This window comes from Drosophila arizonae, chromosome 3 (assembly GCF_054131065.1).
Source record: "Drosophila arizonae isolate 15081-1271.41 chromosome 3, UAZ_ARI_1.0, whole genome shotgun sequence".
Classification (NCBI taxonomy): Eukaryota; Metazoa; Arthropoda; class Insecta; order Diptera; family Drosophilidae; genus Drosophila; species Drosophila arizonae.
In genome coordinates, this window is record NC_142923.1 from 16,751,383 (window position 1) to 16,777,450 (window position 26,068).

Genomic DNA, 26,068 nt, shown 5'->3' on the forward strand with positions numbered 1-26,068 from the left:
AAATTGTTTACTTTTTTCGCACTGCCGCAGCGTTGCCACCTTGCTAGGAGAAAAGTCCTAAACAAGGTCCAAATAAAATACCAATTGGCATTCAGCAGCACAACATATATATGTATTTGGGGCCAGAGAATATAAAAAGACGGATTAGCATTAGTATCTCTATTCACAAATAAATGATTTGAACTTTCACTAAACCGATTGTTTGTTTGTTTGCACAAGAGATGCCACCTTGCTAACACTCATCTGGCAAATTTGCCAATTTAAATAAAATACTGCATTATTTTATTTTATTTACTTAAATGTTTGATATGATATGGGTTTCTAACGACGCTCAATCTGATTGGCCCTCAGCAGCTCGTCAATATACTTGTCCACTTCCTCGTGAGCCTTTAAGCTGTGATCTGTGCGCGAGAATATCTCATTTATGAAACACATACGCAGCAAGTCGGCCTTTGTTTGCAGTAGTTGCGCCTGCGCTTGCTGCAATTTGAGCTCATGTCCCAGATGTGGACCCATTTTTAACTCGGCAGCCTTCATCATAAGCGCACACTTGTGCCGGGCCATATGCACCAACTTCTCCAAGCAATCACGTTGCTCCTTTTGCAATCTAATTATTTCTTGCTGTCCTTGCGTTAACTGCGCCTCCTCTTCCTTTACCAATGCACCCGGCAGTTCAGCACGTATTTTATCGCCCAACTCTGCGATTGGCGTTAGGACCGTACGCAAGTTATCTGCCAATTTGGTGCGAACTGCTTTACTGTCAATATAACTGAGAGGGGGACATCTACTACATTCCTGCAAGTCTATAAAATTGTGTGTTTAAGGTGTAGAAAACAAACATATCTTACATACATATGTATAAACAAGCACTTTTCTCTTACCTAGCAAATGCTCCTGATCATCACCCAGACGTATATAATCGGCTACCGAAACCAATTTGACAGCTCGTTTAATTTCTGGTGTCTCCTCAGGTCCAAGATTTAAATTACGAATTTCATTCAATATTAACTTCAGCTTTAAGACTTTTTTTAGCTCTAAGTCACGTTCCTCTAATAACTCTTGGGTCCCAGTGCCCATCATCGTGTTAGATTTATCATCAATTTCCATTGCAGATTCTTTTACTCTTTCTTTCAAACAATGCAGCGCAAAACTAGGCTGTGACGATTAGTGTTGAAAAACGAATTTGCGGCATCGGCTTTTCTTGAGACTCTTGGACTCTTGAGACACTATAAATTATCGATACCGATCGAAAGCATAATTAAATATTAATTCCGTCGCAGGGTCACATTTTCCGTAATTTAAAAAATAAAGTATTTCTATATACATTTAATAAACTTTGAAATTTGCAGCTTTAATTTTAATATCACTGAAAGACGACTTGAATATTGAATTAATGCTTCATTACGCGAACAATAAGGAAAAAGTGAGTATTTTAAATGGGATAGCGAGAACTCAATAAATGCAATCAAGTTTCAGTGCTTGCTTCATTAAAAAACAGTGTTTTATGGACGACGCTTGGATTAGTGGGTGGAACAATCTTCAAGTATTTTACATACAAAGGGAACTCAAATCAGGAAGTTCTCGAAATTTTGATGTTCAACGAGCTGAGCATTAAGTGTCCCAACAGACATTTTAAGAACAAGCCTTCGGATGGCTGCAACAAATATTGCAGCAGGCGTCACATACAACAGATCATTCAACAAATCGATCGGGCCGTATATTGTATAGACATTGCCATCTACACATTTACCAACGTTGAATTATTGGCTGCATTCTATCGAGCGTTGAGTCGTGGTGTCGTAATACGCGTTGTTACAGATCCCGAAATGGTTTGCACTTCTGGCTCCAAAATCTTGAGCCTGTTCAGGTCCGGTGCTGAGGTTCGTATGCCGGAGACAACGGCTATGATGCACCACAAGTTCCTGGTGGTGGATGAAGAGTCACGTGTAAAGCACCTTCTGCAATTGAAGGACAGACAAACTAAGCCACAACCTTATTTTGGTATTATGTTCTATGGCTCCGCCAACTGGACATCTCAAGGCTTTAATGGCAACTGGGAGAACGGCATCATTACCTCCGATAAACTGTTACTGAATCAATTTCAATCAGAATTTGACAGAATGTGGGAATCCTTTAAAAGTTATTCGCCACCAAACAAAACAAACGGGCTTAGTAATCAATGTACATAGTTTATTTACTTAATCTAATTATTCTTAGAGTCAAGACTACAGTTATAAAATATTTTTCAACTACTTGGCCTGTTGTTTTAATTTTTCCAGTCGGCGCGTAAATGTCTCCTTTAATGCATTCAGTCTTTCCAGTTCTGAACGCATTTCTATATATTCCAAATACGAAACTTCCGATTTGAGCAATATTTCATGCTTAAGTTTTAGCACGCGGTTGACTTCCTTTTGCTTCTGTTTAGTCTTAGTTAGCTTCACTGTGATTGAATTGTCTTTCGTTTTCTTTACCGTCTTTGATTTCTTAGATTTCTACGAAAAACGTAAATAGTTTAATTTAAATCAATGTTGATATTTTTATTTTCGACTTACTTCCATCCTTGTTTTGTTTTATTGTTGACGCTGGGCAGTTTGGAATCATCTGCAAATGTGTTTAGTTAAGGGGGCCATATTTTTTGATTACTGAAATAATCGATAAGTCAAATGTACGCAGCCGATAAACGCGTAAACTCGAGCCTACAAGAAATATACAAGAGCAATTGTATTTGTTGGGAATTGTAGATTCCGTGTTTTCTTTTATTAAATGAATGCTCTTACGGATAAGGTACTCGTGACCAAGGAGGCTCTGGCTGTGGCCCTGGGTGACAATTGGGAGAGGTATAGAACAAATATGAAAAATTGGTTCCGCAATCGTTGGACGAAGGAGGAATTCGATTGCGAGTGTCGAAAAATAATGACGCCCGACAAACTCCATTTGCACAATCAGTTCTTACTAGCGCTGCTCAATAAAATTGATGCATTTGCTGCTCCTGAAACAATTGCTACCCTACAGCCCACATGCACATCGAGCAGCCGAAGTGGCAGCGGCACAGCTGGCAGCAGCAGCAGTCGGAAACGCAAGCGCAGCTCTCGCACATTTGCGGATCGCATCAATTTCGAGCTATGCGATATGCTGGAGTTTGTTAAAGAGGACAATATGCAGTTGATACGCCCGCCCACTTTAGCCGGTGACCAGGGAATGCAGCAACAACAACAACTGCCCACACAACGTTATTGCGCCCAAGAACTATTCCTGCCCGACGCAGGATTTATAATGGGACGCTTCTTGATTGGTGCCTGGGAGATTGGTTTGATCTCTGTGGAGGACAGTGTAGCCGAGTATGTGGCCATGGCCGTCCAGGTGCTGCTCAAAGATTTGATAGCATCGATTATTAAGAAACGCAAACATTATAAAACTACCGGCGAAGGCAACTTTTTCTACGATGTGGGCGCCCAGCTGCGTGATCCCTCGCTGCGCAATACAGTCACACGACAGAAGGTGGACGACACGCCACTAGAGCACGACAAAGAGCTGAACACAGCTAACTTTATGAGAAGACAAAACGATGACATTGTCTTTCTCTCGGCTTGCGAGCAAGTGTAAGTACTGGAAGGCTCGCAAAGTTCTGTTGAAGAACTAACTCTACTTTCTCATTTTCAATTAGTTTCCCTTGCGAGCGTACTGTGATCACGTTGAAGGATTGCCAGCGTGCTTTTAGGGACCGCAATCTAATTGGATCTCACACTGTTTACTCTCTCAATATGGAACGCTTAAATATGATGATGCATTAAAAAAAATGTACTCCAGCAGTATCTATTTATGATATTCAATAACAATAGTTTCTAACAAAGTTCACGAGGCGGTGGCTTAAAGGGCACCTTTCCGGGAGCGAATTGTTCCGCTTTGAAGGCCTCTATCTCCTCAGCTGTAAGATCTTCCATGCGACTGTATATTGAGGAAGTAGTAGCCGGCTGTTGCAGCTGCTGTTGCTGTTGTTGCATTTGTTGAGTTGAGTCTGATTGCATTTGTTGCTGCTGCTGGAATCCGCCCGCTGGTTGAGTAAAAAATCCACTTGAGGATTGAGCGGCTGCTTGTGCAAATATGTTGCCTGTGTTGGCTGCGGCGGGCTGAGGCTTGGTGAACATTCCGCCCATAAAAGGTTGCTGCTGTTGCTGTTGCTGCTGTTGTTGTTGTTGTTGTGGAGCAAAGGCAACAGGTTGGCCAAATGGTGTTGCATTTGTTGGCTGTGCCTGTCCAAAGACATTGTTGTTGTTAGAAACTGGTGCTTGAGCCTGCCCGAAGGGATTCGGCTGTGGCTGTTGCTGTTGTGATTGTCCAAATATGGATGTCTGAGCCTGTCCAAGCTGTTGTTGTCCAAAGAGACTGGGCTGTTGCTGCTGTTGTCCTGCAAATGTTTGCGTTTGCGGCTGTTGCGCAAAAACATTTGTATTTTGTGCAGATGCGAAGAGGTTGTTGCCGCCATTACTAGAACCGCCAAAGATTGAGCTTCCCGCTGACCCGAAGCTTGGAGTCGCAGTCAAACCACTACCAAAAATATTCGAACTGCCGGAGCCCAAGGCGGGTTTGCTAAAAATTGAGCTGGATTGCGCAGCGAAAGGATTATTGTTATTAGCAGCTGGTTGGATTCCCTCTGGTGTTTCATATAACTTGATCATTACATCGAGTACTTGTGGGGGGAATTGCAGCATAAGCTTCATTTTCATTGTCGCTTCCTGCACTGCCTTGGTGAACTGCTGATGGAATTGATCGAAACAGTTTTGCCGCTGACTTTCATATGCTTGAAATCGAACCTCTTCGAAGGATTGATCTTCTATGAAGTTGGGTATATTGGGTTTATCTTTAAACGGCCCATACACGGATAAGGGCCACATTTTGCCATTGATGCAAGCTTCAACGTCTGTCTTCAGATATTGCCTAAAATTACATTTATGATCAAACTGAATCTTTTAATATTGCTATGTGCACTTACTTAACATCAAAATGTTCATTATGGCATTTTGCACCGAAACGGCAAGAGCCCTGTTGAAAAAAACGGCATACTCCCATTGTATCGTTTATTTCATATATAACTTGCAAATTGTAAAATCCAACTTCATCTTTTCGCGCAAATCAGAGCATCTTTTCGAGAATTGCCAAACAGCTGACTGCGCTTACGACACAATGCTGCCAACTTGTCTGAAACATTTTGTGTGCGCCGCTTTCATACTCATATGAAAATTGAGCATAAACTAAAATGTTTTAATAGTAGTATAGTAAATTATAGTACTTACAAATCAAAAGGAACCTTCAATTTATCCATATTAAACTATCCATTTATAAACTATTCTCGATATAATCGAAGTAAATAGTCATCGATAGATTATTTTACAGCTTCCGACTGTCTACGGTGTCATCAAACTTGTTGCTGTTAACAGCTGTTAAATAACATAAATATTTTAATTTGTTGTTGGAATTTGAGCGGGTTGGTCGTCGCGTCGGCTTGTCACGGATAAAATGTTGACGCTTGTAAATTATTGCAAAGATAAAACACACGCCTTGAGCGATCGCTCCTTCAACTAGTTTCATATACACTAAGAAACTTCGCTGTGTAAAACGCTGAAACAAAAAAAAGAGCAACTAGTCTCGGTGATCGTTTTGCGTCTGCGTTTCTGTCTCTCGAAAAGGGCAGACAGGAAAATTCAAGCCAATAAAAGATACATACTAAAAGCCGAAGTGCGCGAAAATTGTGTCTGCTTGTTTTTGCGTGTGCATATAAGTGTGTGCGTGTCTTGTATATTGTTTGCAAGAAGCTACTAAGCCAGTGATACTATATTATTGCCTTTAAAATTGTGCCACCATCTGCTGTTATTCAAACAATTAATCGCGGCTACGCTCTGCGTTTGCATCGGAATGCGGCAACATCAGCGACGCGCATGCGTTTTCAAATACATATCTTCGCAATTGTCACGATCGCGGAACTGTGCAGCTTAACGCACTCGGTGCGTCAACTGCTTTAGTTTGCTGCTTCTTCTTGCCTGGATTCCCCAAAACTGTGTAAATAGCATAGAAAGAGAAGCGTAAGGCAACTGTCAAGCAAGCATCACGGGGCACACATACTTGTGCATATGTATTACATACATACATACATATGTAGGTAAGTACACACTCCTTCCACCCACTGTCTATGCCCTGCCATTCTGAAACTCTACCTCTAACCATCTCTAACTGCCCGCCCACTTGCCAGACGATTTATAAGGCAAACAAAATTAACTCATAGGTTTGGATAGGAACGTTCCCTCCTTGTCTCTCGTTCCCATCTCCCCTCTCCATGAAGCCGCTCAAATTGCTCTATTCTGGCGCACTGTGACGCCTACTTGACTGCACATTGGGCGCGCCCACAACTTTTGTTTTTCTCTCCGGTTTCCATTGTTGCCCACTTGGCAAGACTTTAATAAATAAACAGTCCAAGATATTGAACAGATTTTCCGAAAGAAAAAAGAGCAAAATTAATTTTCAAGACAAACAGGCCACCAGCACAAAGAATAAGAGGAAGAATTTTACAGGCTGAAAAGGGTCAAACTTAAAACGACAATAACATCAATTTTGAGGCATTTATATGCGCCAATAAATTTCACAGTGAAACAAGAGACTACAACAACAACAAAAGAGCAGAAAAAGATGCACGGCAACGACTCAACAATAAGAGAGATCAAACAAAAAACTGCAGTCGCTGCCGACGCTGCTTTCGGATTTGTTATTGTTGTTGTTGTTGTTGTTGTTGGTGATGTTTTTATGTGCTGCAACAGGTAAAACTGATTGAGCAGCGGCCAACAACAAACAGTGCAGCATTTCGAAATGTAATGTGCAGCAAATCAATACGAAAATGCATGCAAGACAATCTGCAGTGAAAGAGAAAGAAAGAGATGGAAAGAGGAGCGCCATGCGGAGTTGAGGCTCTGGCAACCTGTTGCGTCGGCTGCTGCTGCTGTTAGAAATATGTTAAGTCAATTTTGTGTATCGATAAACTGTAACTAATGCTAAAACAGCATGCAGCTAACAACAACAACAGCCCTACAACAGTTATGCAAAGTTCGTTGTACGAGCTTTTTGTCAATGAAGTTGTTGGCTGGCAAAAAAATAAATAAATAAATAAAAACTTTCTTTTCCTTGTGAGCTTATCACGCAGCATCGGTGAATGCGTACACCGACGGCTGCTGCTGCCGCTGCTGCTCCAATCGCTGCTCTCTTTTCGTGACGTTCTGTGTGTCTCTCTTTCTTTCGTTTTTTCTTCTTTTTGTATAATTGGGCGGCTTTTTAGTTTTACGCGGCTGCAGCATATCAGCTTCATGGTTCATTAATGCAATATATAGGTTGCCCCTTTTACCACTCCCAGTGTTAGCGCTGCGTGGGAAGTTTGGAATGTAGTATTGGTGTGTCTGCCAGTGTATGTGTGTGTGTATGTTGTTGTCATCTTTGGGTCCATCTTTGATTTCCTCCCATTGAACGCTCAACTGGCCGCAACAAGTGTCCCAGTTTATGGCCACAACAGAAGCAACTAGAACAAGTTATAGTTTAACTTTCCTCTAGGCTTTTAGATAGTTTTCTTACGCTGCTATTGCCTCGCCTTCCCCCATTAACGTTGGCAACATTTTCCCACATACATGCAAGCGCACAGTAGAACGAGTGCTGTTGCCAACTTTTGCATTGGCGCGCCTCTAAAATGACAACGGCACATCAGAAGAGAGAGGTAGCCATCGGGAATGCTGGCTCTAGAGAATAAGAGAATTCTTTAAAAACATGCTTTACAAATTATTCCTTGAAATGGGTGAGAGTTAGAATGCAAATTTCACTGAAATCTAATGCCAATTTTAAGTTGGCTTAGTCGAAGATTTAATTAATAGAGCATAAAGCATCTCATGGATATCAAATTTAGCTTACATATTTTACAGAGGTAAAATATAAACTGTCATTGTTCTGTGTAAGGAATGCCGGAGATGTCTCATATAAGGTGCTAGAGATTTCTAAAACATTTTAGCCAACTATTTTATAAACAATGGCTTGTAAGCCAGTAAGTAATGGATGTGATAGGCACTTACCAAGATAGCAACCTCTTCTATTATATACTTCTACTTCTTCTAATGAAATAACAAGCTCAAGCTTCCTGTACTGAAGCGTCGGCATGCTTTAGTTACAGTTATATTGCATAGCCGCGCCGCATTTGAGCCAACATCAACTAGTTACCAACAATGCCCGCCTCCTAAGCATCAAGCCCCAAAGCTTTTGGTCAGCAGCGGATGCAACGCCGCTAATGCCATTGTCTGTGTGCTCTGTGCAGAGAATGTTGCAATCCAATGCAATGCAATGCAATGTTCATCATTTTTGTTGCAGTTGCTGTCAACGTTATTGCTGCTATTGCTGCTGCTGCTGCAGCTGCAGTGCCTTCTGCTTCTGCTGCTGCTCCTGCTGCCGCTTTAGCTGCGATAAACATTGCAGAAATTTACATAAAATGTTACTGCACATAAAACAGCGGCTGCGAAATTTCTTTGGCTTAGTTGTTTGGCCAAAACTAATATCGCATGCACAAATTAACATTAACACTTTGCTTGCCGTTAAAAAACTAGTTTTGTGCTGAGCTAAAACACTTAAACAAAAAGAAAAAAACAAAAACAAAAATAGTGCCACAAAAGTTGTGTTAGAAGACAAGAAAGCAGAATCTGAATTATGTCAATATAGACGACTTTAAAATGCCCTATAACGTCAACAGAAAGAGTTTTTGAGAATGTCAATTGAATTATTAGACTAATACATTCATATTACAGATAATACGAAATACTTTATTATAAGCAATTCAAAATGCTTATTCGAAAAAAAAAAAAAAAAAAACAAACAAACAAAAGGTTTTATTTCTCTTTATATATGTATGTACCTCATGTACTTTATTATCGCTTGAATACATCTTACTCATAAATCTGATGATAGCCGATTACTACAGGGTATTCATTGATCGAAATGACAGCATCAAAGCAGTACATTTAGAAATTAGAAAGTACGTGGAACGTTGCTGTGTTAGTATAACTCGATTTGTGACTGTCATAAATGGCGGAAATTGTGGGTCTCAACATAGTCGCCACAGCCTCGGCTGAGCGGTTTCAGACTTTCTTGCTTACTTTCCACCGGCACTGCGAGTGCCACACTGCCACTGCCACTGCCACTGCCACATTGCCACTGCTTTCAGCTGCAGATTGCTTTAGTCTCTCTTGGCTATAATGTGTGCCATCCGCATTTTGTTGTCGTTAGTTAGCTGGCTTGATGCAGCAATGAAGCGTGCGTTCGAACAATTCTGCATCTGTGGCAGCTATTAGGCTGCCCTCGTTGATAACGTGCGGCCCTTTGAGTATGCGTTATGTGAGGTGGCCAAGAAGCTATACATGCATTTTGCTTGCCTTCCATATTTTTTTTTTAAGTTTTAAGTTTTATTTTATGACTTATTCAATTTGCAGCGATAATGAAAACCGGCTACAGCTCTACAGCTCTGTGGCAATACCAGAGCAGAGCAACAATCTACGTTCATTAATACCCTTAGTGTGACTTGGATTTAAAATCGAGCAGCCACAGCATCCGACAAGACTTCAACCAGGTTTTGAGCGTGGCACAGCTGTTGAAAGACGATTCACAATTCCCTCTCTTTCATCTTAAATCAACCATGGTTCACTGGTTTCATATAAATTGTTGCGTGCGTATTAAATTACCTTTTGCCCAGCCTCTGTACTTTTCATTTTTTGCCCGCTGAACAGTATATTATTAATTTTATAAAGTTGACTTTATATAAAGCTCAATCGAAAGGGTTAACTAGATCTAGGGGGATTGGAAAAGTACCTTTACAGCACAGTACAGCATATGATTGAGATATATTTTCTGTAGATTCACATCAGCTTTATATATCATAATATAACTATCATCTACATCTAGGTTGATATATAACAGTTAGAATATATATGATTTCACATATGCTGGCATCTACATAACTCTTTAAACGTCCTTTAATGGCATTACAAATCATTCAAATCCGGAAGTTTCTGTTGCTCAAAGGCGACCGACCGCATTATGCTTCAATATGAATTGAACACGTCGCGTAAGCGGCTTTTGTTTAGGAAAGGAAATAGAATTCCCGACGAACGCACACACGCGCACAATCTTTATAACCATTTTAATGATTTCCGCTTTAATGGCATTGTTACTACATCTTCATATTGGTCGGGTGTAACCGATCGCATCATACTCGGCCCAGAATGTCATAGCAGTAACAAAGTGTCGATTGATAGTAATACCAAATTATGTTAAATGAATTTTAGTAAATACCAATTTAAAATTGTGACTATGAAAAAAAATATATACCTGCATATGTTTACAGAAACATTACACCGATATACTCGCTTGAACACGATGAGCAGGAAAAAACGAAGAAAATTAAAAGAAAATTAATTGGCCTGTATTGATATTGCCCATTTCCAGTGGCATTTATTGCGCATGCGTGCCCGACTACGTTCCCTATGTTGCATTGTTCTTGTTTTTTTTTTTTTTATAGTTTGTTCACGCTCGCTATGAGCTGTAAAAATCTGGTCGCCAAGAAAAAAAGGGAGTCTGACCTAATGCTTACGTAATGCGTTTCATCTTTATACCTTTGTCCCATCGAAAATGGATGTATTTAATAGCATGAGATTGATAAACAAAATGCTTGCTAACCCCATAAATTTAAACACACTTATCTGGATCGGTATTAATGTAAAAGTTTCCCTGCTCATATACTAAAGGGTCTAATGGGTATATTCTTAGGGAGCGAATCTATAAATGTTGATCTTGCTTAAAAAATGGCTTTTTTATATTATTACTTTATATATAGTACATTTAATATAATAGCACATAATTAAATTTATATATAATTTTAAATTACTAGATAATGGATTCAGGTCTGTTCTAATTTTCAATTATTTGCAATTATTTTATTATATTTCTCAACTTTCTGCTCAACGATCATATTCGTTTCTAGTCCAGTTAACATTTTTATATGAAATATATACATAACTATGTATGCATATATGTATATATGTATAGCTAAGAATATATCATTCATGCATGTGAGACACTCCCTTGCTTCCAACATCTTGTGATCCAATAATGCGCAGTTTTCTATACTGTACCAATCCCCCAATAGAATGTGCGCATTACAAATGGCACAAATTTCCATTCCTAGCCGCTGTTTATTGTGCTTGGCGTCATTTCATTTTACGACTGACAAAGTGAGGCCAAAACCAATAACTTCTTGATTTCATGACGAACAGCTTAAGAGATTCAAATTCACAAAGTGAATAAAAAACTTGATATAAATTATGTATTCATGCAAGAAAAAAATCAAAGGGAATGGCACTTTATTCGACATGCCGAATATTATATATACTTCAACCAATATCCATATCAAGTATTAAACCAATAATAATTTGGGCTTTTTACTTTGCGTACATAATTAAAAATATATTTTTAAAGCGCAATAAACAAAACCGTTTTTAAATATATATGTATATATAAAAACCTCTATACTCAGCATTTTACTTTAACATATTCGTTAAAGATCGTAATACTAACCGAAAAGGGGATCTACAAGCTTAAATGCTTTTGTAACTTTCGAATTGAAGCCTGAAGAGAAAAAACTGTTGGCAAAACTCATTACCACGCCCTCAACATGGGGAGAAACCAAAGATGTTGCTATTTAAATTATGTAAATATTTAAATTTAAAAATAGAAACAGTAAGAATGCTGCAGTCGGGCTTTACTGACTGCATAATACACTATTTGTGGTGTAATGACTTCATGTAAAAGTTGTGGTGCTCGGAGCACAATCGAGTAAAAAAATTTAGTCATGTATTGTACCTAAACCAATAAATAATATTACATATAATAAAATTTTGAATCTTTGGAAAAAGCTCGCCTATGAGTGAATCCACCTCTAAGACCATCAATGCTGAAATCTTTAAAAATTGTGGGCTCTGCTTTCTGGGTATATACTCCAATTTTACATAGCAGTAGTCCATAAATTTATTTTTACTGCGTCGAAATTCAGAGCTTATCTGGTTGATTATAAAAACTAAGTGCCTTTTATAGTTTGTCGTTAATCATAAGCCGCATACTAATTCGTTTGCTTTTTGCATACAGTCGTACCACAATATGAGGAACGTAGCTAAGGCATAGCTGAGCTTTGCCAAACTAGGCTTCATTTCTATTAACTCAGGAAATGATCTCTCTCGCTTGTAAGCTCAAAATTTTTGTGAAATATCATATTTTTTTATGGAATGCTCTATTTTTTAATAGTCATGATCATATATTGAATAAAAAAATATAAAAATACAAAAAATTGTTATGCCAGTTTTATGAAGCTGGCGATGAACCAGATTGGTCAATTATTCCACCAGGCACTTTTTAAATCTGTTGCCGTTACCGTTGCTTATTTTCTACTATCTACTTTCGGTTGTGATGATTTGTATAAATAGCTAGATCAAAGAGAGCAACACCCTACATAGCTGCCATACACATTCAAATATACTTTCATATAGAGTGTGTCTGTATAAATGACTGAAATTTCGATTGTTAAGGATTAAAGAGAATTCCAATTTGAAGCTCTGATGTGGGCATTGGTACAACTATTTATGGCGTGATATGCCATTCAGAAAAATATTGTAAAGGGATTAGTAGCAAAGCTATAAGCTGCCAAAATTTTAATACAGTTTTGATCCAAATCTTACATGTTTATATACTTCAATATGTACATTGCCAAGGTAAATAGGAATTTTCAAATTCAAACTTACCTTTGATGATTTCTCAAACTTAGATGCCCTTTAAACGCTCTTGCGAAGCTTTTAATTCGTTGGTCAGCTCGAAGATTTAAGAATTTCGTATTTTTGATAAGCTTGTTTTGCTCACTGCGCTACACACGTGCCTTTTATGTTGACATTTATGGTTGAACATAAAGCGAGCTAAAACTAGCAGCCGAGAGAAACCGTGAACAACGTACAAAATTAAATACCCTTGGAACGTCGTGGGCGGTCTGGAATGTAAAGCTGTTTTATTGTCACGTTTAAAATGCCTAATTAATTGCTCGCTCACATATTTGATTTAGGTTAAACTGGCTGGCATTCATTTCAAAAACTATCATTTTTCAATTGGTTTCATTCTTCTACGAATGAGTTATGTGAGCCATCGCTTAATGCTCACGGCTCACTGATTGATAAATTTTAGCGGCTTGATTTTCCAGTCACGGTGTCACGTGCAATTTAATCGTCTTATGGTTCCTCCTCCTTCTTCTTCAGTCAGCATCAATTGATAAATGAGCCACTCGCCGAGATGTGATTTGGATGGCTTTGTGAGTCTCTCTCGCTCTCCTTCTCCTTCTCCCTCTCTCACTCTCTCTCTCTCTCGGTCGCTTCCTTTTGTTAGCGTTGCAAAGTTCATTCATGAAAATTTTGGCTGATTGTCTGCGATGGCGACAGCGAACACCGAAAGCGACGTTATTTTGTCATTTGTCATTCGACACAAGCGACGAAGGCGTTTTTCAAACAAAATATCAAAAAACGATATACAACTCGGTACACACAGACATATATATATGTATATACAAAGATATAGAAATACAGAGACATATGTACATATATGTAGATATATGTACGTCTACTTCTCGCATTTGGTGCGTGCAACACAAATGCAATGAACCGTGTAGCCTGGGAGAGCAGTCAACATCGATTGGACTCCGTATGCCTGTTTGTGTGGTTCTGTGCGTCTGTGTGGGTGTATCGTTTGTCTCTGTCTAGCTTGGCTTGGCTTGGCTCTTGCCTTTTTTGTGCGGGCTTTCTTGTCACATTTCCATGCGTTTGCCTGCCGGCTTGACTTGCGTGGTGTGGGAGGTTGTTAAAGTCGGCGTAGATCAGGGCTGGCGACAAACAGCTTAAAGCTTCTAGGAGTGCTGAAAATGAAATTGACACCTCACAATACCCTGTATTCATTTAAAAATAATAATACATAAAATACGAATATCATTGTTAAGCTCAACTTAGACTATTACAGCTATGCATATGCAAGATCCTTGAAGCTTATTATGACAGCTCAGCGCGGCCAAGAGACCCTATATTTGCCTTGCATGCTTGACTCGATTACTCTAAGGTTAATTTTAGATTTATTGCTATACTCAAGTATTGGAAAAGAAATAAATGTATTGCAGTTTCCGAGCTTTGATTGGACATGTGGATAGGTTTAAATTTAAATTGCCAACCCTGGATGATCCTATTCGCACACGCTTGCAATTGGCTTTTCAAGTACTGCTGTTGGCCGTTGTCTGTTGGCTGTTGGCTGGTTAGCTGTCACTGTCGTCGCCGTGGCCGTCGCCATCTCCGTCGTGAGCTGAGCTGAGCTGAGCTTTACCTTTCATTACATATCTCATTGTCTGTGCGCGCGGTCAGTTTTGAATTGTGTTGTTAAGTAAGTGTACTTAACCCACATGACTTGTGGTTTTCTCGTCGTCGTCGACGTTGCCGTGACCATGTTGTTTTTATTTTTTTCGTTGCCATTGCTTTTGCTGTTGCTTGTCATCACTTCCAAAAAACAAAAAAAAAAGCAGCCGGTGCGTGTGCTTTTTTAAAGAGATTTCTTAACCTTGAGTACAGTTTCAGCATACTATGTTTGTTCATATACGCATTTATTTTCTTATTTTATTTATCAACGAATTTTTGTCTTATTTTTGTTAAATTGATGTGTGTGCTCATGTGTGTGTGTGTGGGTTTACGCATGTGTGTTTATTTCTCTTTGGGCTATGCTCATTTCCTTAATTAAACAGTTGTTTCAAGCTTCAGTGAAAAAAGACTTCGGCAAAATATGCTGACTGTCGGATATTTTTAAGACCTAACTGAATGGCATTAGGTACACTAAAATAAACTACAATTTTTTGCTGATTTTCGTTTTATATTTGTGATCAACAGCGATTACGCAACGATAATAATTCCTTTTATATTTACACTTGTCCACGAACGGAAGAGAGTATATAGGCTTCAAATTCGTGCACTATTGATACGAAAAACTTGAAATAGTGGCTATTATATTTTGGGACGGAATTGAGCAGCAAATATTTACATTTATATATTCATAATATCATATATACATATACATATGTATTTGTGAGCACGATACCAGCAGAAATACTCTGAAGGCCCGTCACTACTGGCAATATCAGTCAAGAATCTGAGGGTATTATGAATGTCTAGTAAAGAGTGAATAATCTTAATGATGTGTGGAAAGCTGAATAACTTCGGTATGAGCGAGAACATACGACATGTAACAAGAAGTCATAAGCCTGTACTTTGTTTTTTTATTTTTTCGAAAAAAAAAGCAAGTTTTCGTTAATGTTTCTCTCTTTAACCTTTGGCACCTGCTATAGCACTCACTCAACGGCAAGCAATTAATAATAAAGCGATTTGTGTGGCAAGCGCTGAACAAGTGTGCAAGTGATTGTTACCACTGGAAAGGTGAAAGCGCAAGCGCAAGTTGGTTGCTGCTTGCCCTCACATATTGCTGTTGCCGGTTGCAGGAGAGAATGGCATCGAAAGTGCTGCTCAAGCTCGTCTCTTGTTCCTTTGACAGCTGGGAAAATTGTGCATGCTGTAAATTGTGGGGCAATAAATTTTATAATACAAATATACAACAGCTGCGCCATATCATAGATAGGGCTGGCTCCCTTTACGCCCTTTACACCAGCCATTTTAGCTATCAACTTGTCAGGTTTATATGGACGCACAGTTCCCGAAGCCGAGCAACAGCTGCGTTAAATAGGATCGCGCCCGTGCAAAAACAAAGGCAGGTGTGAAACGCCAAACGAAACAAAAGAGTTGAAGACGCTACGATCCCAAACAAATGGCGTGGGGTAAAATTTGTAACCACTTCCCCTGTGCTTGCTGGGTATGCAAAAATTACAGTAAAGAAGAAAACGGCATCGGTGCCATTACGAAATAACAAAAGAATGCAGCGAACGGACAGAGAGCCAGCGCCTGACCGGACCAGACGGGCAGAGGGGCGGAGGGGCGGACTTTGCGAACGGCCAGTCTGACTGACTGTCCCTTTGTTGCACATCTTTTGCAAATTGAACAAGAGTATATTCGCTCTCTGCATTGCTCAACTTACCAGTGTAATAGTGGTAATCAGTAATTGTAATACCCGAATACCCGAATTGCCATTTTCAATATGTCCACAATATAATATTAATAATTATATACATATATAATATATTTACACTTGTAATTTGAGCAGTAAACAGTGCAGTCGTGCTGACCCGCTCGCAATCTTCTTAGTTGTTATTGGCTTGCAAATTTGTTGTTGTTGTTGTTGTTTTGTTTGGTTCGAATTGCCCCACACATCGAGTCGAGGGAGCCAGAGCCGAGGCATTCTGAAAGACAACTAACAAAAGACAAAGCAACTGCTGTAAATCATCGAATTACCTTAAAATAATAGCAATCGCTCTTTGGCTCTCTTTGGCGTTGCTGTTGTTGTTGTTGTTGTTTTATTGCTGAAGCCGCAGACGAAAACGAAATTTGCCAAAAGCAAAACATAAAAACAATGCGAGAAGCCAACAACTTTAGCTTCAACTTCAACTTCTCTTCTTGCTCTCAAAGCCACAAGCAGGGGGCGGCAGAGCCAGCACCAGATTGAAGCATAAATACATGCCTGAAAACATATGTACAATATATGTATATACATATATACAGATATTTGTATACCAATACACATACATACGTGCTTGAGTGAGTGAGTGAGACATACAGACACAGAATCCGTAGATTTTGGCCACTTGCGAAATGATGAAACCCCAAAACAAAAATATAAAACAACAACAACAACTTCGTGTGTCAGTTACGCTTAATGAGCACAAATATTACTCTCATTGTTGTTGCTGTAGATTTGTTTCTTTTGATTGCCTTGTCGTGGCCTGACTCTGAATCCGAACCAGAGTGCCAGAGCCTCAGCCTGGGCTTTGACTCTGGGCTCTGGGCTCTGGGCTTTGGGCATTGGACTTTTGCACCTGGGGTCGATTTCATTGAAGAAGACACTGGGGCCAATGACGGTCGGAAATGCCAATACATGGTACGACTTGAGTGCCCTCCCCTTTAGCCTTTCACAGCCAGCCTCTACTCGTACCCAGTCATATCAAATCTGAACAAGCTGAAAAGTAAAAGAGCGAATCTTATGCAAAATAACATAATATTATGGTGAATATTGTTTGGGTTTTCTTTTCCAGTTTTCAATTGAAAATTTAAATTGAAACCCAAATTAATAAGTCCATTGTAAAATAAACAAATAACAATTAATTGAGCTTGATGTTTTATTGCCCTCAGTTTATCAAGAATGATATGTATGTTAACTACTTATAAATTGGTGTGAGTAGTATAGCTTATACTCACATGCCAGTCATCTTCTCAGCTTCACACAATGCAAGTCCAAAGCCTATTTTATTTTGTGCTAGAGAAGGTGTTGGGCCGCTAAATTATTCAAACCGGTTTCCCATGCTGAGTGGGTGGGCGGATCTAGAGTCAAACTTGTGGGAATTCTAGTTGCGAGTGTACGATCATTATAATTATCTTTCACAATAGAGCAATAAAATAACAATGGCAAAATGCTAAGGAAATATTACTTGTCTTACTTATCTGCATAATAAATGAAAAAATCAAATAATTAGTTCCTGCTCAAAAATCAAATTTGTTGCATTTATATTTTAAATAAGAGAGGGGGGACCCTCACTGCCAATAACGTATCCCGAAGCTGAGCCCATTTTCAGTTCTATTCTAATCTAAGTTGAAATTGAAATAGAGAACATTAATAATAGCTTCTCGAGGCACAATATACGAGGCGGGTACGTTATGTTTTCACTTTCAAATCTAGATGAATGAGGTGCAGATGGAGAGATAGTCACGGCATGGCATGGGTGCCAGCTGGCTTTCGGTTTTTAAACCAGAAACGGAAACCAACATTTAGCCAACAATCAAGACTGATGCATTTGGCGTCGTTTAGCTACAGTAACAACAACAATAACAACAACAACAAGAACAGTGACAGTGACATTTCCATCAGTTGGGAGTCGTCGAAATTTACGACGCTTCGTTGCATTCAGTTGCTCACTGACACAAGATACGCCAAGGAAACTATTTTATATTAATGTATGTACGAGTGTGTGTGTGTGTGTGTGTTGAGACAGCACTGTTGCGGAAAATGTGCATTTCACTTTCTATCAGCGGCGCTACCTAATGACAGTTTAATTATTAGACATGCTATATATGGAGACGACATGCGGCTGTGCCCCTTAATGTCGCATGCGTTACATTTTACAATGCTCTGATTTATAGCTTACTTTGTTTCCTTCCTTTTGCATGCAACCAATTGATGTACATATGTGTTTTCCCTAATGCTTCGTCGGTTTGAATACCCATGAAAAATTGGAATAATGGGTATGATAATTATGTAGATAGATCTTCTGTTAGATGCCAAAGGCTAATTGTATTATACACACGTAATCTTGAATCTTTGAATGTTAAAGGGTAACTAGGAGAGCGATACGTCTCATAGGTTTTTGCTTTAAGTATTACCGCAAGATTAAATTCATTATTATATAAAATATCATAATTCATATTCCATATAGCTTCGTTTTCTAGACACCTTTAGATTTAACATTCCCAATACACTCAAAATACAGGGTAACTTCTAGTCGATTACTCAGCTAGCGCACATTCCTACTTATTTGTTTATCGTTTTATTTTTGCAGTGACTACGCAATATGGCGCCGAGGGCATAGACACTGAAATCGCATAAGCAATAACAACAACAATAAGTGAACGAACAAGGAACCAACATTAAAATGTCAGGCAATCAACAGCAGCAGCAACAACAACAGCAGCAACAACAGCAACAACAACAACAACAACAGCAGCAGCTACAACTACAACAAAAACAACAGCAGCAAAAGGCATTAGCAGCAGAAGCAGCAGCAACGGCAGCAACAACAACAACAGCAACGTCAAACAATTTAGGCAATAATTTGATAAAAATTAATAGCGCTGACAAAATTGTGCACAAAACGACAGCAGCAACGTCAACAGCAACAACAACAATTAGTAAGCAGCAACAACTACAACAGCAATTACAGCAAAGGCGCTCATTGTTGCCAGCAGCAGCAGCGCAGCAAAGCGTAACAGCAGCAGCGGCAGCAGCGCAGTCGCATCAGCTGCAAACTGTGGCCACAATACATCAGCAACACTCAACGCTTCAGCAGCAGCAACACACAGCATCGCGTCTGCCTGTCCAACAACAGCAACAGCAGCAGCAGCAGCAACAGCAACAACAACAGCTGCTTAGCAATTCTAAGGAATTACCAGCGACGCGTCGTAGCTTTTTTCAAGTACAGCAACAGCAGCAGCAGCAACAGCAACAACAACAACAGCAGCAACAGCAGGCAACTCTTAAAGCTGCTCATTTAAGAGCACCCGCACATTCAATACCCCCACGCTATCAACCACCGCCTCAGCCAGGCACAGGAGGCGGCATATTGAAGCCTCATTTGCCGCTGAAATATCCGCCGGACATACCACAGTTAACCAGTATCTATATACCAGATTCTGTTAAGCAACAACAACAGCGCCAGCAGCAGCAACAGGCACGTCTGCATCAGCAGCACCAGCAGCAGCAGCACCAACAGCCCAGCAAGGCACAGCAGGACATGCTGAAGTTTGTGCGCAAACAGGACCAGGAACATCCGTCGCCCAGTGCCTCGGTCACGTCCAGCGTGACCACAGGCATTCCAACGGCCAACGGCGGGCGCTTGACAATCGAACAGAATCGTCAGCTGCAGGTAAACATTGGCATTGTTGCTTGAATAACGAATATTGCTTAACGCTCGTATTTTGCTTTTCATTTTCCAGTCCCTGGTAAATGAGCTCCGCGCGTTGAAAGAGCAAAATCAACGCCTGCTGGATGACAATCAGGAATTGCGCGACTTGTGTTGCTTTCTGGACGATGATCGTCAAAAGGGTCGCAAGCTGGCACGGGAATGGCAGCGCTTTGGTCGATATACGGCCAGTGTAATGCGTCAAGAGGTGGCTGCCTATCAGGTGCGTTGCGCTGAATTAAATGCAAAATGCAAATGCATTCCTTGAATAAATAGATTTACTCTCTTACAGAACAAGCTGCGTCAACTGGATGACAAGCAGCAGGAGCTAATCACCGACAATCTGGAGCTAAAGGAGCTCTGCTTGTATCTGGATGAGGAGCGTGCGCACGTTGCTGCCAATGCGCTCTGCGCTAGCTGCGGCGCGGCCACGCGTAACGCACTGCGCGACGATGGAGACGGATCGAGTTCAAGCACCAACGCGGACGAGACAATCACAGCGCTGCGCAACTATGCGGAACAAAGGCAATTGCCGGTAAGTGGTAAATCAAATATGCGATAGATAATAGACCTCATTCGGTGTTTTCTATCTAATGCTCTGCTAAATTCTGTGCAGGATTTGCGCAACGCCCACACGCTCAACGATCAGACTTTGCAATATGTACGCTCGCTGGAGCGACGCATACAGCAGCTGGAGGAGGAACGCACAACGCCCACGGCCAATTTGCAACAGCCACAACAAGCAGCACCGACGCCAGCAGCAGCAGCAGCAGCACAAGCACCAGCCAAATCAGCGCCCTCGCCACACAGCACGCACACGCAACAGGACATCAGTCAGGCTGTGGCTGCAGCTGCAGCAGCCGCTGCCGCCTTGCCGGAGCCCATTTCGGGGCGGCCGGAAGCTGTGGTCCGGGCCCTGCAAGTCTTGGAAGTGAGAGAGCAGCTGGAACGTGATCGTTTGGGCAATCTGGCGGGCTGTGCCCTCGATCAGATGGACGATGGCGAAAAGGCGCTAGTGCGCGAAATGTGCAACGTTGTCTGGCGCAAGCTGGAAGGCAGTCCACATGGTCCCACCGCCCTAGAGCCACTATAGGCATCCGAAAATATCAGACGATACATTCAACAAAACTTGGCTAACACACTTACTAAAAACACATTGTACAAAGTTCAAACTATGACATAAGTTTAAGTGCTTTATTTAAAACAAAAAGAAAATGAAAACAAATACTCAAAATACCTATTTTTATAATCCTTGACTGTTATTTTTTTATATTTTACATACACTGCTAATGTTACAAATCAATCCTATCTTAAATTAACAAATCCTCGAGCAGTAGCTTACAAAACTACCGCACGAGCATATGCATAAATACAAATCAAACAATATTTCCACATATACAATTTGTCTTTTCCTTTTTGGACGTAACTCAATTGTATGTGCAATTTCTAAGAAGAAGAAATCATATAGAGCTGGCCCAAAATCTTCAAATTAATCTTTCAAATATTTGACTTGAGAGTACCTCATGTATACGATATCATTTCGAATTTCTAAGACATAGTTGCACAAACACAGTAATTAATAAAAATAGTTAATAAATTATTAGAGTAGTTTTAGAATTATATTTAAAGAAAGCAAATTGTTAAGTAAATCACTGTCCAAAACAGATATTTTCGAAGCCTAGATGAGCCAATGAATTTATTGTTCTATGTGTAAAAATGGATAGCTTTAGGGGACTGAAGAAGAAGTTAAAATAATAGAACAAATTGATACTAATTCTCTATTCCTATTCACAATCCCAATCTGGGAGAGTTGGAAATCTGTTAAAAAAGAATTGGCTGTTGATTGCTCAAAATCTGAGAATATTTGAGTTTTCACATTTCTTGACTTACTTTTATTTTACTCTATTTTCTTAAATTAAAGACCATATATACATATTTATATATTTGCATGTATTTGAAAATCAGAATTTCGTACACGCCGTAAGCATGGCAGCAGTGCTATACAGTCCACAGCAACAACAATGATATCAGATCACGAATAGCGAATAAATCAAAAATGATCAGTTGGTATTTTAATATCCTGTTCGTATTTGAATTACAATGTGAGTCTCAAGTCTCAGCTTCTATGCTTACTCTCAATAATAATAATGATGCATTAAACTGTGAGAATAAGAAGGAAAAAGTGAATTAGAACTGAAGATAATTATATTAATAATGTTCTAAATTAGTCAGCTAACCATTTACATTCAGATTTTCTTCACTGAACTCGTCAGCTTTCTATGTTTAGCTTTTCGCTGCTTGAAGACTTGTTTGTCTTGCTCACTGTTTTTGTCGTGGTTGTTGATGTTGTTGTTGTTGTTGCTGCTCCAAGTGTAAGTTACTCAAAGAGCTGTTTAACCTGATTATGTTGCCTCTGTTTCGCATTCATTCACCAAACACCAAACTGACAACAACAACAAGAACAACAACAACAGCGATTGCCATGATGCAGCACAAATGCAAAACTGAAACCAATTGCAGCCAATTCACGGGATAACCAAGCTCATTAAGCAGAGCTTTGGCTGTCTGTGGAAAAGAGATCAAGAAGCCCAAACCCTGAGTTGTCCAAGATCAAATGCATTCAGTGAATGCGCCAATCTGGAAATCCAATAAAAAATATAGAGCACATGAGCGAGCATAGGAAACAGAAATTAGCACAAGTCGACAGCAACCGAAAACGAGAACTGAGAGAGAGAGAGAGAGAGAGAGAGAGAGAGAGAGAAAAGCTGATCGGGCCACCAATGCAGCAAAGCATCTAAGCTGGCTTGGACAGCTGGGAGCTGGTGACCGAAGCCGAAGCTGGAGCCGGCTGCACACTTAACGTTGAGCAACGCAACGGAGCGCACGCGCAAAAGCGAAACGCAGTTAAAGCTGTGAGCCAAATAGCATTAGCATTAGCATTGGCATTGGCATTGGCATTAGCATTAACATTGGCCATGGCATGGCTAATCATTACCGCTCTGCCCCAACTGCGGCTAAGCAAGTGTAATAAAATTGTTAGCTTATTACGATGTTCGACCAAAAAGAAAGTTATTGTGCTTGCTGGACGAGCCGGTTGCTGTGAAGCTGCTGCTGCTGTTGACGGTGCTATTAGTTGCTGTAACCCGCTGCGGCTGCTGTTTGTTGGCATATTCACAATTTGGCTCAACACTCAGCTGTGCCAGTCAGCCCCCACTTTGGAGGCCGCAACGGCAGCGAATGAATCTGCCTGGCCACCCATGCAACATTACGATATCTGGAGCGACGATTTGCAAGCTCAAACTGCTGACCAACAGCTGCAGATGGAACTGGAGCTAATCGACGATCAGGATGTTGCGGAGCGCGCAGAGCACGAACAATTATTGCTGCAGCAATCATACACTCTTGCCAGCAATCTCTCTTCCACTGTCAATTGGAGCGATTCTGGGACATATCCAGAGCTCAATGGCAACGGCAATCGCAATCCCAAAGGTAAGTAGGTCAAGGTCAAGCGGAAGACTTGGAAACTTGACAAAAATTAGAGTGAGCAAAAAATATCCTAGGAACTATTATTATATAGCACGATCTTAAAGAAATACCTATGAAATATTCGAAGTACCTAGTTTAATGATATTCTAAAAAATATGAAAAAAAAATTTGTTTTCTTGATCTGCGTGCATTTAATTTAGCTCATAGATTTGTATAATAGTGTTTGCTAAATCTCTCCTAACACTAACTAGGCTATTCTGTTCATGTATATATGCAAATATGTGTATAGAGCCCAAGGTAAAAGAGTGAAATTAGACAGAACTCTATTTTGTAATTCAGCAACTTACATATTTGATGTGACGTCACTGCCAAAGTAGTGTATGAATGATATACTTATGATAGTAAGTTCTTCAAATGAATTTAGTAAAAGACAATTTGTTCGTTGTTTTTCAGTTATTCATTTATTTGCCGTGCCGGTGGATGGGGAGTGCCTATCGAGTGATGGTCGACGATTGGGTAATTGCTTAAATGCGTACGAATGCCGGCAGAAGGGTGGACAGGCCAAGGGCGAATGTGCGATGAGCTTTGGCGTCTGCTGCGTGTTTGTGGCCAGTTGCAATGGAACTATCAACAACAACCTGACGTATATTGTCTCGCCAGAGTTTCCCAGCTTCATGCCAAGCAACTTCACTGGCTGCCAGCTGAAGGTAAAAATTATGAGTCCAGAGATTAGTCAGCTACGCCTTGATCTCAATCATTTCTCGCTGGGCCAGCCCAATCGACGCACGGGGGTCTGCGATGGAGATGTCTTCAATATCAGCGGCGGCCCCAGTGGACCCCTAACGCTTTGTGGCCAAAATAATGGACAACACTGTGAGTAGAGCAGTTACACTATCTACATCTAATACCAAATATTTTTTGCTTAGTGTACTACGATGTGGGAGCCCGATCCTTGCCGCGTCAATCAACGTTGTATGGAACTCTTCGACAGCCAGCTAATGTCAACATTAGCGAAGTGAATGCCAGCGACATCGAACAGCTCATTGAGATCAATATAAACGTGAGCTCACGTTTTCTGCCCATTCGATTGTGGGAGATTCGGGTAACGCAAATACCCTTCAGTCAGCGTGCTCCGGCTGGATGCTTACAATATCATACTGGCGCAGAAGGCATTATGCAGACCTTCAATTTTGCCGACAATGGAAGGCATTTGGCCAATCAGCATTATCGGATCTGTGTGCGCCAAGAGTCCGACATGTGCTCGATAATATATCAGCCCTGCGATGAGCAATCCTTTCGCATTGGTGGCGGCGGTAGCGGTGGATCGTTTATGTCCATAATGAACATGGCGGCCAGCATGACTAGCACCCCATCAGCCTCTGCACAGACGGAGACGGCATCCATGACAACGACGACAGCAACGACAGCTACCAGCGCCACAACACCAAGCAGCGCGGCTACGACTACCATGAAGCCGAATGTGGCGCAAGTTCTGAGCAATTTGGTCAATTGTTCCACAACTGCAGCGCCAATGTCAAGCAACGGTAGCAGCACAACGGCAGCTACGGGTGCTGCTGCCGGTGGTAATAGCAGCACGGCAGCAATGACAACATCAATGCCTTTACGTTCAAGCATTATGCCAGCTATGGACGAGAGCACGGCTGCGAGTGAAACGACGTCATCGTCAGCCTCACCCTCACCCTCACCGGCTAACGACGATGCCGAGGGCTCGGGTGACGATGACAATTTCTTCTTTTTCTCCAAAGGGGACGATGGCAACAATGTCGGGACTACATCACAGCCCGGCGTCTCAAGGCGTCCAAGGCCAGTGGGTGGCGCCAGTCCCTCGGGTGGCTTTGATCTGCTGGGCTTCTTGCGTAGTGCTCTTGACTTGCGCCTGAGGCATCTACAGCAACGCCGCCATCGTCAGTCGCGTCAATTCTTTAGCACTTGCACGGATCGCATAACAATGCCCTGCATTATTGAGGATTTCATTGGCACAGGCTTCGGTCCATTACCGGGCTGTGAGCCGGTTCACTGCGGCGCGCAGTTTTGCTCCTCAGGCATTTGGCCCTGTCGCATAGAGAGCACAGTCACTCCATTCTACATAGGAGTCCACTTTGGCGACGGAGGCGCCGCTGGCAAGGGAAGTGCAGAGGATAACATCGGCGCCTGCCTGCGATACAACCAGGTGCAGTGCATCTAACCTGCGATTCCTCTCATGTTTCAATTTAGAAAATGTACATATATTGCTTGCCCTTGTTATATAAATATAATTAAATGTTGCCGTGGATCAATATAATGCCTTAAATATGATTAAAATTGAACTTCACTCCACAAATAGTCATCATCTAAATTATTTGTATACCTGATCTTTGGAGATGTCGTTTCGTTTGATTAAGAGAAGTCATTCCCCCTCATCCCAAAATCAGATAGTATAAAAGAGAATTTAGATCAATTAGAAATGGCTGCATAACTATCATATATGTATATTAAGTAAGAAACCTCTAGTCTAGTGGAAAATCGATTCTCTTTTGTGAAGTTCAGCATCTACAAAAACGGTTTCGGTTGAGAAAAGTGAGGGAAATCAGCATAGCTAATTGCATTAGACGACATTGGATC

General features: G+C 40.8%; 7 protein-coding genes across 10 annotated transcripts; 4 read left to right on the forward strand and 3 right to left on the reverse strand.

The window, feature by feature from the left end:
• Nucleotides 1-90: 90 nt before the first annotated feature.
• dgt2 (dim gamma-tubulin 2) lies at nucleotides 91-1,107 on the reverse strand. The gene is made up of 2 exons (XM_018001529.2): nucleotides 882-1,107; nucleotides 91-803 (listed from the first exon to the last, which is right to left on the reverse strand). Exons 1-2 carry the CDS (start codon nucleotides 1,105-1,107, stop codon nucleotides 322-324), a joined length of 708 nt encoding a protein of 235 aa, XP_017857018.1. The 3' UTR covers nucleotides 91-321.
• A 121-nt stretch (nucleotides 1,108-1,228) lies between these two features.
• zuc (Mitochondrial cardiolipin hydrolase zuc) lies at nucleotides 1,229-2,252 on the forward strand. Of its 3 annotated transcripts, none has more exons than XM_018004624.2 (3): nucleotides 1,229-1,293; nucleotides 1,350-1,423; nucleotides 1,477-2,252. In XM_018004624.2, coding segments are annotated over exons 2-3 (714 nt in total). In that variant the 5' UTR covers nucleotides 1,229-1,293; nucleotides 1,350-1,422; the 3' UTR covers nucleotides 2,190-2,252. The 3 variants fall into 3 exon arrangements, with proteins under 3 accessions (XP_017860113.1, XP_089319516.1, XP_089319515.1); XM_089463390.1 differs by having other exon boundaries at nucleotides 1,235-1,293; nucleotides 1,499-2,252; XM_089463389.1 differs by having other exon boundaries at nucleotides 1,244-1,293; nucleotides 1,471-2,252.
• Nucleotides 2,170-2,693, reverse strand: LOC108611816 (uncharacterized). The gene is made up of 2 exons (XM_018004625.2): nucleotides 2,553-2,693; nucleotides 2,170-2,492 (listed from the first exon to the last, which is right to left on the reverse strand). The coding sequence occupies exons 1-2, from the start codon at nucleotides 2,556-2,558 to the stop codon at nucleotides 2,250-2,252; spliced, it is 249 nt and encodes an 82-aa protein (XP_017860114.1). The 5' UTR covers nucleotides 2,559-2,693; the 3' UTR covers nucleotides 2,170-2,249.
• Nucleotides 2,694-2,763: 70 nt separating this feature from the next.
• Nucleotides 2,764-3,812, forward strand: LOC108611814 (transcriptional adapter 1-2-like). The gene is made up of 2 exons (XM_018004622.2): nucleotides 2,764-3,599; nucleotides 3,665-3,812. The coding sequence occupies exons 1-2, from the start codon at nucleotides 2,764-2,766 to the stop codon at nucleotides 3,789-3,791; spliced, it is 963 nt and encodes a 320-aa protein (XP_017860111.1). The 3' UTR covers nucleotides 3,792-3,812.
• On the reverse strand, nucleotides 3,798-5,198 carry LOC108611813 (uncharacterized). The gene is made up of 2 exons (XM_018004621.2): nucleotides 4,991-5,198; nucleotides 3,798-4,935 (listed from the first exon to the last, which is right to left on the reverse strand). The coding sequence occupies exons 1-2, from the start codon at nucleotides 5,065-5,067 to the stop codon at nucleotides 3,843-3,845; spliced, it is 1,170 nt and encodes a 389-aa protein (XP_017860110.1). The 5' UTR covers nucleotides 5,068-5,198; the 3' UTR covers nucleotides 3,798-3,842.
• Nucleotides 5,199-5,246: 48 nt separating this feature from the next.
• Nucleotides 5,247-21,361, forward strand: Ccdc85 (coiled-coil domain-containing protein 85). Of its 2 annotated transcripts, XM_089463386.1 has the most exons (6): nucleotides 5,247-6,154; nucleotides 9,501-9,733; nucleotides 18,842-19,924; nucleotides 19,995-20,183; nucleotides 20,253-20,495; nucleotides 20,577-21,361. In XM_089463386.1, exons 3-6 carry the CDS (start codon nucleotides 18,935-18,937, stop codon nucleotides 21,051-21,053), a joined length of 1,899 nt encoding a protein of 632 aa, XP_089319512.1. In that variant the 5' UTR covers nucleotides 5,247-6,154; nucleotides 9,501-9,733; nucleotides 18,842-18,934; the 3' UTR covers nucleotides 21,054-21,361. The 2 variants fall into 2 exon arrangements, with proteins under 2 accessions (XP_089319512.1, XP_017856794.2); XM_018001305.2 differs by lacking the exon at nucleotides 9,501-9,733 and having other exon boundaries at nucleotides 5,248-6,154.
• A 987-nt stretch (nucleotides 21,362-22,348) lies between these two features.
• LOC108609585 (uncharacterized) lies at nucleotides 22,349-25,779 on the forward strand. The gene is made up of 3 exons (XM_018001304.2): nucleotides 22,349-23,449; nucleotides 23,900-24,319; nucleotides 24,373-25,779. The coding sequence occupies exons 1-3, from the start codon at nucleotides 22,936-22,938 to the stop codon at nucleotides 25,650-25,652; spliced, it is 2,214 nt and encodes a 737-aa protein (XP_017856793.2). The 5' UTR covers nucleotides 22,349-22,935; the 3' UTR covers nucleotides 25,653-25,779.
• Nucleotides 25,780-26,068: the final 289 nt, after the last annotated feature.

Excerpts from the sequence above, each read along its gene's own strand:
- dgt2 (XM_018001529.2), bottom strand. The coding sequence starts at position 1,107 with ATGGAAATTGATGATAAATCTAACACGATGATGGGCACTGGGACCCAA. Across the intron at positions 804-881 it reads TGATCAGGAGCATTTGCTAG|ACTTGCAGGAATGTAGTAGA; the intron begins GTAAGAGAAAAG and ends ACAATTTTATAG.
- LOC108611814 (XM_018004622.2), top strand. The coding sequence starts at position 2,764 with ATGAATGCTCTTACGGATAAGGTACTCGTGACCAAGGAGGCTCTGGCT. Across the intron at positions 3,600-3,664 it reads CTCTCGGCTTGCGAGCAAGT|TTTCCCTTGCGAGCGTACTG; the intron begins GTAAGTACTGGA and ends ATTTTCAATTAG.
- LOC108611813 (XM_018004621.2), bottom strand. The coding sequence starts at position 5,067 with ATGGGAGTATGCCGTTTTTTTCAACAGGGCTCTTGCCGTTTCGGTGCA. Across the intron at positions 4,936-4,990 it reads AATGAACATTTTGATGTTAA|GCAATATCTGAAGACAGACG; the intron begins GTAAGTGCACAT and ends ATGTAATTTTAG.
- Ccdc85 (XM_089463386.1), top strand. The coding sequence starts at position 18,935 with ATGTCAGGCAATCAACAGCAGCAGCAACAACAACAGCAGCAACAACAG. Across the intron at positions 19,925-19,994 it reads AACAGAATCGTCAGCTGCAG|TCCCTGGTAAATGAGCTCCG; the intron begins GTAAACATTGGC and ends TTCATTTTCCAG. Across the intron at positions 20,496-20,576 it reads CGGAACAAAGGCAATTGCCG|GATTTGCGCAACGCCCACAC; the intron begins GTAAGTGGTAAA and ends AATTCTGTGCAG.
- LOC108609585 (XM_018001304.2), top strand. The coding sequence starts at position 22,936 with ATGGCATGGCTAATCATTACCGCTCTGCCCCAACTGCGGCTAAGCAAG. Across the intron at positions 23,450-23,899 it reads CGGCAATCGCAATCCCAAAG|TTATTCATTTATTTGCCGTG; the intron begins GTAAGTAGGTCA and ends GTTGTTTTTCAG. Across the intron at positions 24,320-24,372 it reads CCAAAATAATGGACAACACT|TGTACTACGATGTGGGAGCC; the intron begins GTGAGTAGAGCA and ends TTTTTTGCTTAG.